This window comes from Podarcis liolepis (assembly GCF_965112155.1).
Source record: "Podarcis liolepis genome assembly, chromosome: 11".
In the NCBI taxonomy this organism is placed as follows: Eukaryota; Metazoa; Chordata; class Lepidosauria; order Squamata; family Lacertidae; genus Podarcis; species Podarcis liolepis.
The window spans coordinates 28,563,697-28,575,487 of NC_139565.1; the positions used below are offsets into that span (position 1 = coordinate 28,563,697).

An 11,791-nucleotide genomic window follows, 5' to 3' on the forward strand; every position below is an offset into this window, starting at 1 on the left:
GCTCCAATGCTGGGCACATATTTTGTTCTCCAACCTAAGCAACCCCCACTGTAGCCTCTTACATGTGGCCACAATTCACCTGCAGCTGCGCAAAACCAGTTACATGCAATACCTATTTGTTTAGAATATTTATACCACCACATTTCCTTATACTGAGTCTAGTGGCCCTCCTGTGTTTCTATCAAGACACTGACAGACTGTCAGTCAATTGGGATCCAGATAACTATCACTGTATGAATGTAGCTACCTGCTTCTGCCCACAGATCTCCCAGGGTATATTATTCCACCACCACCCCTTTTCTGCAATTTTACAACTATCCACTAGAATTTTCAAGGTCAGCAAATTGAAGGGATGGCTGTTTTGGTTTCTTTCTTTTTTAGTAATTGCAGGTTTACTTGAGATGATCCTGTGTGATGGGAACTGTCAAACTTCAAACAGTTGTGATTTATTTTAGGAGGTGCCCTCAAGCCAGAAATACCATTAAAAAGTAAAGCTCTTAAAGCCAGGAACTTTTTTTTTTTAAGTGAAATGCTAAACCCTTTTCCAATAATGCAGTAAAGCCTACTACTGTCATTTTAGCATCAGAAAAATGAACCTTTTCCAATTAAATTCCTTTTTCAATTAGAAACATTACTAACTGAGGGTGGGGGAAGAAAACTGATTTTTTTAAAAGATCTATAAAACTTTGCAATAATACAGCCCAAAAGTTCCACTACAATCCTAACCATGTCTACTCAGAACATCATCCAACTGAATTCAAGGGCATTTACGCTCAGGTAAGTGGGCTTAGGACAGCATGCTTAGAAGATCTGTCATTAATTTTAATTAGCTGTGGGTTGTATGTCTAGTCTCCATAATAAGAAGGAATATTAAAGCCTGACTTGTCACAATATCAGCACACATTAAAAACCTGAAACTACCAATAATTTCCTAAAAGATTCATATGTCATTCTCTCAAACCATCCAATGTCATGAGTGCCAACAGATCATTCTTGACAAGCATGAGGAAGTATTGTACTAAACAAATTGTCCATGGTCTACTTTATTACATTCCAGGCAAAAAAAAAACCAAAACCAAAAACCATGCACAAAAGATTTATTCCCCAGGTCTTCCGAACCACTTCCACTTTCCCTCTGTTGTGACGCCCCAAAAGCTCCCCACGTTTTAAAGCGAAAAGTGCTGCAATGGAATCCTGCGAGCTACTCTCCTCCGCATACCATAAGTGGGCGAAGTTTCCTGTTCTGTGGGAAAACGCATACCTGGCGTAACCTGCGCATAGGTGTGCACTTAAGCTCTCCAGCTGAGCTTTCCCCTCCATTCACCCTTTATCTACACAATTGCCCGTGATGACTGACACTCCCTGACAAGATCTATACACAGGCAGCAGCGTGAAGACCAAAAAGAAACAGCACAAAACCCACAGCAAACAATCACAGGACATCCCTCTTATTTACCGTCGCATACCACCAGCTTGCAAAAGCCATCCTGGGTTCCTGCTTCCTCCTCTCCGATCGATCCCTCCAAACTTCAGCTTCAGTAGTACCAACTGCGCGCTCACAAACTCAGCTACGAGTGCCTGGATTGCATTGCTTCCTCTACTAGGGCGGGGCAGGTTGGCGGAGGGGGAAGGGGGCGTGGCCTGGTCCTTGTTGCCATCGGCCCCGCCCCTCCACAGGCGGTGAAGCCAGAAAGGGCGAGGCGGGGGTGCGGTGGGGTGGGGGTGCTTGCGCCTGTTGCGGCTGCTCCTTTGGGTTTGGCGGCAGTGGCACAAAGTTAACCCACAGCGGGCTTGGAGCGCATAAGTTCCGGGGGGAGAGGGAAGATCTGCGGCTAGTGACGAGTAAGGGCGGGTTCTGTTCGCCTTCAGGGTACAGAACCTGTAGTGGGACCTCCCTGGTGCTGGCTGTGCTGCCTGAGCCCTGGGCTAAGTACAAACCATACATCCCTTCCCCCTCCCCGCAATAATAGATATTTATTCACATTTAAACACGAGAAAATGTAGCAACAGATGCCAAATAAAACGAAGCAGAAGTACTGTACAGGGAGCCAAACAGACCAAATCACACCACACATTTGAAGCACATACCCCCAAATCACAGGAACTGTAGTTCGTTAAACTGTAGTTTGTAGTTAAAATAAAAAAATTCCTTCCAGTAGCACCTTAAAGACCAACTAAGTTAGTTCTTGGTATGAGCTTTCGTGTGCATGCAGGTATCTGAAGAAGTGTGCATGCACACGAAAGCTCATACCAAGAACTAACTTAGTTGGTCTTTAAGGTGCTACTGGAAGGAATTTTTTTATTTTGACTATGGCAGACCAACACGGCTACCTATCTACTACTGTAGTTTGTAGTTGTAAGCTACAGATCCCGAAATTTTGGGAATGGGCACTTTCAAAGAATGGTGTGAACTGTAAATGTTGAGTGTGGGTGTGGCCTGAGGTAGGATTTCATGCCCCCCCCCCCGGCCTAATTCATAGTGGGCAGGCAGGTCCCAACGTTTCCTGTTCCTCTCCCCAAACCGATTTCTTTCAGGAGGAAGGAAATGGCTCTGTCCTTTTCTCCTACATCTACCAGGGAGAGCTTCCTCTAGTCTGCTTCCCAGTTGGATGGGATCTTGTTGGCAGCCCACAACTAAGGAAAGGCACTCTGCACATGGCCAGATGCATGAGTGTAGCCAGGGGAGTGGGGGGGAGGCATCTGCCCTTCCCCAAATCAACAATCAAATAAAAAATCAATAATAAAAATACTTAAAGAAAGATCGGTTCTGTCCCCTCTAACATAAATCCTGCCCGCCCCCCAATAAATCCTGGCTAAGTCCATGATCAGAGGTAAATGAAATGCTTTTTGTGTGTGGAGGGAGGGTTTTTATATCATTCAGGTCCTCTTTGAGGGGGAAGGGGCACTTACTCTAGAGTAGGTTGGGTTTAACCTCACTGCAACATTGTCCTCAAGTGCTTTATTCCACCCACCAACCCATGGGGTAAGGGAGGAATTGCAACTAATAATATGGACAAAATGAAGGGGGCATTATGAGAAAGAGAAGGGTTGTTCACACCAGCTGGCAACTGCAGAACTCGGTAGCGGACTTGGTCACCGGGGAAAGTTGGCAGAGACAGGGAATTCTGAGGATTGGCTTTATTGCAGACAGGGAAGGGCTGGGACTGAGCTGTGGCTTTAGACAGTGGTTTCAAATTAAACACTGAACTGAGCTACCCCAGGCTGCCATCTGCTGTTCTACAGAAACACAAGCAGCTGCCTTGCTTATTTTTCTAAAAAAAAGTTATTTAACAGAATTTATGTACGACTTGATTGCAATAAAGCCACTAGGTGGTTTACAAGAAATAATAAAATTATAAATAAACACAGTTAAAGACCATTAGAACAGTTTTAAAATAATTAAAAATAAGGTTAAAAAAAAGATTGAAGAACATCAGCTTGTCTGAATAGGCTTGCCTTAACAATAATGTTCTAGTTACAGGTAGGTAGCCGTGTTGGTCTAATGTTCTAAGCAGGCTCTGACTCAGACCATTGGTCCATGCAGCTCAGCACTGTTGGCAGAACCTCTTCAGGGTCTTAACCAATGCTACCTAGGGATTGAACCTGGAACCTTCTACATCAGGCATAGGCCAACTCGGCCCTCCAGATGTTTTGGGACTACAATTCCCATCATCCCTGACCACTGGTCCTGTTAGCTAGGGATCATGGGAGTTGTAGTCCCAAAACATCTGGAGGGTCGAGTTGGCCTATGCCTGTTCTACATGCAAAGCCAGATGTTCTACCCCTGAGCTACAGCCCTTCTTTGGTTATAGGAGGAGCAGCTCTAAACTTTGTCTCCCTGGTTGTTTTGAAAGTGAACAGTTATTGCCCAAGACATATCATTTCCCCTTATTTCTTGGAGAAAATGCCCTGGACAATCTCTTGCCCCAACTCCTTAGGTCTCAATTGGATTGCTGTATCTCCCACTCTATGGACTCCTCCAGATCACTTATTTATTGAACGGTCACCCTGATCTGCTTTCACAAAACTTTTGTGGCACTTGGACTATACCAGGTTTTTTATTGAGCATTCATTCTGATTTGTTTGTGCAGAGGTTTCATGACAATGAACATCCATCCTGATTTGCTTGTGGAGGATTTCTTCCTGTTAATCATTCCACACATTTCATTTCAGTTCAGTTCAATGTAGTACCTTATCAGTTTCCTAACCTCAGAAACTTCTTTTTTAATAGTACTTTTGTTGCACTAGGACAATGGGGACATTCAATCTACTTTAATTGCCACAACTTAAATTTCACATTATGATGTCTGAATCTCTTGAATGTGTTTGAATGCAAAATACATACAGTCTGGAGGGATCCTAGAAAGCTGCTTGCATCACCCATCATAGATTTGTAGAGTTGGGACCACAAGGATCATCTAGTCCAACTCCCTGCAATACAGGACTCTTTCACCCAACGTGGGACTCGAACCTACAACCCGGAGGTTAAGAGTCTTACGCTCTACCAACTGAGCTTGCTTACAGCCAGCAACACATTTTCAGGGCCCATGTTTGGTCCTGGAACACATGATTATGCTGACGGCAAATGCCTCTGAGCACATACAGAGTGCCTCCCAATAGAGCAGCCAGAGGCAGCCCGCTTGCTCCTGGGATTAGTAGGTAGGCAAGACTTCCAAATCAGAAAGCAGGGCCTGGGGGCAAGTCTGACCCCTTCAGTTTACCAACTGCAGAGAAGAACCAGACATCTTGTGCCATTTTTAAGACTAACATTTTGGTGTGGCATAAACTTTCAGGGACTATAACCGAATTATTCCTATTTATTTATTTATTTATTTATTTTTAAAATGGCACAATACAGCCATTGTCACGGCCTCAACAGACGAACAAGGGCTACCCCCTCTGGAATTTGTCCAGAAATGGTTAGTCACCGAGCGAGCCTCACACACCCAGAGCCTAAGGGAGGCGCCCTGAGCTTTAATCTCCACCCGCCATGATACGACGGGGAGTAAGACCGCTGGCTCGCTCCGCCAGTCTCCCTCCCCACAATCCCTCGCGGGGGACAACTCTGCCGAGCTCTGCCCGGACCTCTAGTCCTGAGTGGAGACGTGCAGATAAGACACGCGTTGCGTCTCTTCCCGGGGCCTTAGCGAGAAAGTTAGCCGTCTGTCGGTGGGCGGCCCTCTCCAAAATACGCCCCACTAGGAAGGAGGGGAACTGTCACCTTCTCTCGGGACTGCCATGTTCCTGGGGGCGAGTGTGGGGCAGACTCCCTGGCCTACCCTCTCCCTCAGGGGCTGCGTCTGAAGGGTCAACGGGCCGGTTGCGCCAACCTTGCGCGCGCGTACAGAGCTCCCTCACTTGCGCCGCTGCCCTCGCCCCACCCAGCCCCACCCACTGCTCTCGCTTGTCTCCTTTCCTTCTGCCTCAGCCCCACAGGGCGCCGGGGGGCACATTCCTCAGCCCGCCCCCCAGCCCGCTTCTCTCCCTCAGCCTCTTGCCCCGCGGCAAAAAAACCCACACCAATAAAAACAACCACTGGGAACTTCGTCTGACAGACTCGCTCCCAGGCCGTCCGCTCGCTCGCTCGCCTTCCTCTCCGCCCGCGCCGCTACTTACGGATCTGCCTTCTTTGGCGGGAGTTTTCTTGCCTTTCTGCGGCTGGGACATGTTGACAGGCGGGTGGGTTTGTTTCCCCCCTCACGTCCTCTGTGGCGCGAGGACGAGGCAATAACAACTCCCGCCAGAGGGAAGGCGAGCGAAGCGGGCAGGGTCCGGGCAGCTATGAAGCAGCTTTTCCGACGGCCACCCCCCCCCCCGGTGGTGCCAAAAGCCAGGCACCGCTAGGTCCCTCCTCTTCCTGCAGCCGCCGCTTTAGCAACAAGCAACCGAAAAAAAGCTCTCGGCTTCGGTTGTTTGTGGAGAAGGGAGGGGAGCGAAGCTCGACGAAAGAGACTCGGTGGCGAGTTTGTTTTGTTTCGTTCGCTGGCTAAGACGTTCAGCTGAGACTCCTGACCCGGCTGGGCGAGGCTACATTTTTATCTTGTTTGAACTGAGCGCAGTTCTCTCAGGCAGACAGGGCGCTGAGCGAGGAAGAAGTCGATCCCACTTTCTTGCTACTTTGGAGAGAGTTTGTTTCTGGCACGCAAAGACGAAGCCCCAGTCTCAAAACAGGAAAGTTCGAAGGTTGTCGAGGGCCTAGTTGCTGCTGATTTTACTACCGGATTGTTTAAGAGGGCATGTAAATGGTGGTGTATTAGCCAGAGCATTTGGGTGCTCCCTAGTTTGTCCATTCTCTCCCCTTTTATTCCTAACCGAACACTGTAGTATGTAACGCTAATGTCTCGCAACAAACGAAACAGATCTGTAGAAAACGCAACTTGAAAAAAGATACAATGCACTTATTTTAAGAAATCTTTAATAAAAACATTTTTTGGAAAGAAAAAAAAAAGAACAGGAAAGTTCCCCGGCCACTTCTTGAAAAGGGCAATGGTAACTGTGAAGCAACTTTCAAAGAGCCCAGAAGATTGAAATCATAAGCCAAAACATCTGGGGGTTGAACTTCTAGCCCAGCCAGTCCTCCTCCTACATGATAAGACTTGGCTCAGTTCAAACAAGATAAAAATGTGCCTCGCCCACCAGAAGCTTAATATTTTTCAGCAGAATAAAACCTACCAGATATGTTTGCACAAATAAAGGAAACCACTGCTTCCTGAAGGCACACAAGTCTAGACCTGATCGGTGCCTGGATGGGGGAGTGCATACCCTCCAATATTTCTCTGATAAAAATAGGGATGTTCTATTTCATCATCATCATCATCATCATCATCATTTTATTATTTATACCCCACCAATCTGATTGAGATAACAACAACAACAATAGTAACAATAATTTATTTATACCCCACCCATCTGGCTGGGTTTCCCCAGCCACTCTGAGCAGCTTCCAACCGAATATTAAAACACAATGCAGCATCAAACATTAAAAACTTCCCTAAACAGGGCTGCCTTCAGATATCTTTTAAAAGTAAGATAGTTTCTTATTGCCTTGACATTTGCTGGGAGGGCATTCCCTCGGCCACTACCTAGAAGGCCCTCTGCCTGGTTCCCTGTAACCTCACTTCTCGCAATGAGGGAACAGCCAGAAGGCCCTCGGAGCTGGACCTCAGTGTCCGCGCTGAAGGATAGGGGTGGAGACGCTCCTTCAGGGATACAGGACAGGCCATTTAGGGCTTTAAAGGTCAGCACCAACACTTTGAATTGTGCTCAGAAACATACTGGGAGCCAATGCAGATCTCTCAGGACCTGTGTTATATTGTCTTGGCGGCCGCTCCCAGTCACCAGTCTAGCTGCCGCATTCTGGATTAATTGCAGTTTCCGGGTCACCTTCAAAGGTAGCCCCACGTAGAGTGCATTGCAGTAGTCCAAGCGGGAGATAAATAGACCATGCACCACTCTGGCAAAACAGTCTGTGGGCAGGTAGGATCTCAGCCTGCATACCAGATGGAGCGTACCCTGGGTGGCTTCCAACATATATAGCAACATAATTAAACATTTATTAAACTTCCTTATGCAGGGCTGTGTCTTCTGAAGTTTGTATAGTTACTTTTCTCCTTGGCTCGGGGTTCACATAACTCCATATCCTCCAACATTTCTCTGATGCAAATAGGGACATCCTAAGGAAAAGCAGGGAGGGAGGCGGGTGGCGCTGTGGGTAAAACCTCAGTGCCAAGGACTTGCCGATCGTATGGTCAGCGGTTTGAATCCCCGCGGTGGGGTGAGCTCCCGTCTTTCGGTCCCAGCTCCTGCCCACCTAGCAGTTCGAAAGCATCCCTAAGTGCAAGTAGATAAATAGATACTGCTTTATAGCGGGAAGGTAAAGGCGTTTCTGTGTGCTGCACTGGTGCTGGCTCACCAGCTGCAGCTTCGTCACGTTGGCCACATGACCCGGAAGTGTCTTTGGACAGCACTGGCTCCCAGCCTCTTAAGTGAGATGAGCGCACAACCCTAGTGTCGGACACGACTGGCCCGTACGGGCAGGGGTACCTTTACCTTTACCTTTTTAAGGAAAAGCAGGACATTCTGGGGTCAAATCAGAAACTGGGATGGCTTCTGTAAATCTGGGGCTATCCCTGGAAAATAGGGGCACTTGCAGGGTTTGGGAGTGAAGTCCTGTGTATGCCACCACAGTTAAGGAAGAATATAAGAAGAAAGGGCCAAAATCTTAGTGTACACACCTGGAAATAAGCCCTGTTGAACTCAGTGGGACTTGCTCCTGAGTAGACATGCCTAGGATTGTGCTTTAAGTGCAATTTCAACCCAAACGTATGCTTGTTTAGAACATTTCAGTACTGTTGTCAAAATAGGTTCAACTTGGGCATAAATAAATAAGCTAATAAGCTGCTAGTAAAAGAAAGTGAAATGTACAAATCTGTCCAGATATAAACCTAATAAACCATGGAAATGTGAGCCTACAGCATTAAATCATCTGTGAGATTAAAATATCATACTCGCTAATGGATCCACCTATGGATTCTGGTGGTAGGATTCTGATCTTTTTACTCCCTCACAACATGGTGTGGCATTAAAATGTTAGCTGCCGAGAGCCGGAATTGCTTGATTACACATTTATTTGCTTTTGAGTGTTTAAATTGCCCTAGTGCCTTGACTATGCCATCTGTGCCTTAACTAAGTACTTAGCCCAGAATTTCACCACTAATATGGAAAGTGAGCCCAAGCAATTCCCACTTCAAGCATGGTTAAACACAAGGTCCCTCCAGATATCCTTTTTATTGTGCCATTTTCATTTCTTTTTGCACCTGCAAAAGTTTTGCGGCAGACCTGCAGATTCATTTCTTGTACCTTCTTTTTTTAAAAAAACCCACAGGTGTTTCGGTTTATTTATTTTATTGCCTTGGTTGTGTTATAGTGCAAGAGTAGCAATAATGCGGTAGCACCAAAGGGGCATTGCAGAACAACTAATAAAGCATAATGATGTATGAATGGTCCCATATAAATCCACACTAATGCACTATTATTGTTCCAATGACATGCTGAAGAATACATTTGGGAAGGGGGGGGGCGTCAGTCTGGAGGGGCTCACAATAATGATGATGATTACACCAAATATGACACACACTAATATGGTTCCAGTGCTGACACAAATCCCACTTGGCCACTGCAGAATTCAGAGAGAAGGCGCCTGGAAAAAGGATGAAGAGCACTGAAAATAATGCCTGCATAACAACAGTCATGCTATCACAAATCACAAGATAGCTGGTTTAGATGCCAGGGCTGTAGCTGCCCTTTGCACACATTGTTCAACTGCAAGAGCCAGAGAGTTTTGTCTAGCATGAAACAGGATGGTGACCGGCTTGTGCAGCCCCTGCACTGACGAGAAACTCCACACATATGAATCCAAAACTGTGAAGTGCAGCAAGCTATCCTTTTCCTGCTAACTTCCATAAAGAGGCTCTCTATATTGTATGTTGCCTTTTTATTTTATTTTTACAAACCCATCTCCACCGAATGTGTCCCAATGTGTCTCTCGAGTGCAGAGGGTGCCTGTACCAATTGTAGCAGCTTCCAATGTGTGTCATAATAATAATAATAATAATTATTATTATTATTATTATTATTATTATTATTTATTATTTATACCCCGCCCATCTGGCTGGGTTCCCCCAGCCACTCTGGGTGGCTTCCAACTGAATATTAAAAACAGTACAGCATCAAACATTAAAAACTTCCCTAAAGAGGGCTGCCTTCAGTTGTCTTTTAAAAGTAAAATAGTTGTTTATTGCTTTGACATCTGCTGGGAGGGCGTTCCACAGGGCAGGCACCACTACCGAGAAGGCCCTCTGCCTGGTTCCCTGTAACCTTACTTCTCGCAATGAGGGAACCGCCAGAAGGCCCTCGGCGCTGGATCTCGATGTCCGGGCTGAACGATGGGGGTGGAGACGCTCCTTCAGGTATACAGGACCGAGGCCGTTTAGGGCTTTAAAGGTCAGCACCAACACTTTGAATTGTGCTCGGAAACGTACTGGGAGCCAATGCAGATCTCTCAGAATCGGTGTTATGTGGTCCCGGCGGCCACTCCCAGTCACCAGTCTAGCTGCCGCATTCTGGATTAATTACAGTTTCCGGGTCACCTTCAAAGGTAGCCTCACGTAGAGCGCGTTGCAGAAGTCCAAGCGGGAGATAACTAGAGCATGCACCACTCTGGCAAGACAGTATCATATCCACCTTGTAAGGTAAGCCATTATTATTATTATTATACCCAGATTACACCCATTATTATACCTAAATTGCAGCCTTTTCAGTGGTGAAGCCCTGATGTTGAAATTCTCTCCCTGGAGAAGCTTGACATATTTTGGTGTCAAGTGATAGCCTTCATATTTCCCCAAGTCTTTTAGATTTGATTTAAAAACAAAAACAAAAACCCTCTGGTTGCTTCCAGATGGATTTGTTTATTGATCATTCAACCTGATTTTTATTTTTATTTTTTTGCTGGACAGTTAGGCAACATTTCTTATTTACTGAGTGGTTTGTAGGAAGGTTACATAGCATTGTATCAAGCATTTGATACAATCAAGCATTGTATCAAAAAGTTCCTGTCTTTTTTCTTATTGCAAAAGATCAGTTTTAGAGGAAAGTGGGTTTGTTGCGCAAGAGCACTAAATCATCTTTAAGTCTGCAACCTGAATTTACCAGTATGTGATTAAAAAGCTGTTTAATTCATGGGTTTTAATTGTTGTAAGCCTCTCTGAAAATCCTCTGGATTGAAAAGCAGAGCAGAAAATAAGAAAGAAAGAAAGAAAGAAAGAAAGAAAGAAAGAAAGAAAGAAAGAGAGAAAGAAAGAGAAAAAGGTGGAACCTGCTACTCTGAGTTTGTGGTTCTGATCTGAAGTGGGGACTTTCAGCTCATAGCTCATGCACTTAACACGTGTTCAGAAAGTAAGCAAAGAGAATGCAACAAAAGAAAGGGTGTGTCTTATTCGAAACATAAATGATCTTTATGTAATTCTCCGAATAGGTATGCCTTTTAATTGTAAGCCACAGCTGAGCATCAGCAGCCAACAGGTCTAACAGACTGCGCTGCATTCCTGAGGGTTCAACATGCAGGATCCTACTCCCTGTTATAAATGCTGCAAAAGAATCAAGCATTCTTTTCATTGCACTTTTCTGGAAGAACCAAGGAATTAAACACACACACACTTAATAACAGATCACAGACAAAGGATCCCAAATTCTTCATTTTAGGTCATTTTAGTTGAACACTGCATTTTTTAAATCACAGTTCACTGAAACAAATTTAAACATTTTCCAGAATGGTAGACATGCCCTCCAAAACAGGGACGACCCGTTCCCTAATGATAATTTTACTATTTATACTCCACGCATCTTACTAGGTTGCCCCAGCCACTCTGGGCAGATTCCAATATATATAAAAACATATATAAAACAGTAAACTTTTTTTTTAAAAAAAACCTTTCCTATACAGGATTGCCTTTAGACGGCTCGAGGGTCAGATAACTCCATACCCTTCAACATTTCTCCAATGAAAATAGGGACATCCTAAGGAAAAGTGGGACATTCTAGGATCAATCCTGCACCCACTTACCTTCAAATAAACCCCTCTAAAATTAATGGCTTCTGAGTAGATATAGATGGGATTGTACTGTTATAATGGTATAAGGTTTTTGCACCAAATTCCGCCCAATCTCACATAGCCAACTAGCAAGGAAAAGCAAAATATATTTAAATTTATAAGTATACGAGCAGGACCAAAACT

The 11,791-nt window shown here is 45.2% G+C and overlaps 1 protein-coding gene across 10 annotated transcripts in view; it reads right to left on the minus strand.

Annotated features, from left to right (window-relative positions):
• Nucleotides 1–5,976, minus strand: part of CAST (calpastatin) — a 58,325-nt gene extending 52,349 nt beyond the window's left edge. For 5 of the 10 annotated variants that reach the window (XR_014516817.1, XR_014516818.1, XM_083464479.1 and 2 more), the window contains exon 1: nt 5,617–5,976. Coding sequence is in view for 8 of the 10 variants with exons in the window: in XM_083464479.1 (XP_083320605.1) it covers nt 5,617–5,667 (51 nt within the window). In the remaining 2 variants the exon portion in view is untranslated. Of the gene's footprint in view, nt 1–1,456; nt 2,120–2,339; nt 3,561–5,616 lie in introns of those variants that run through there. The other 5 variants (XM_083464478.1, XM_083464475.1, XM_083464474.1 and 2 more) reach the window with 3 other exon arrangements.
• Nucleotides 5,977–11,791: the final 5,815 nt, after the last annotated feature.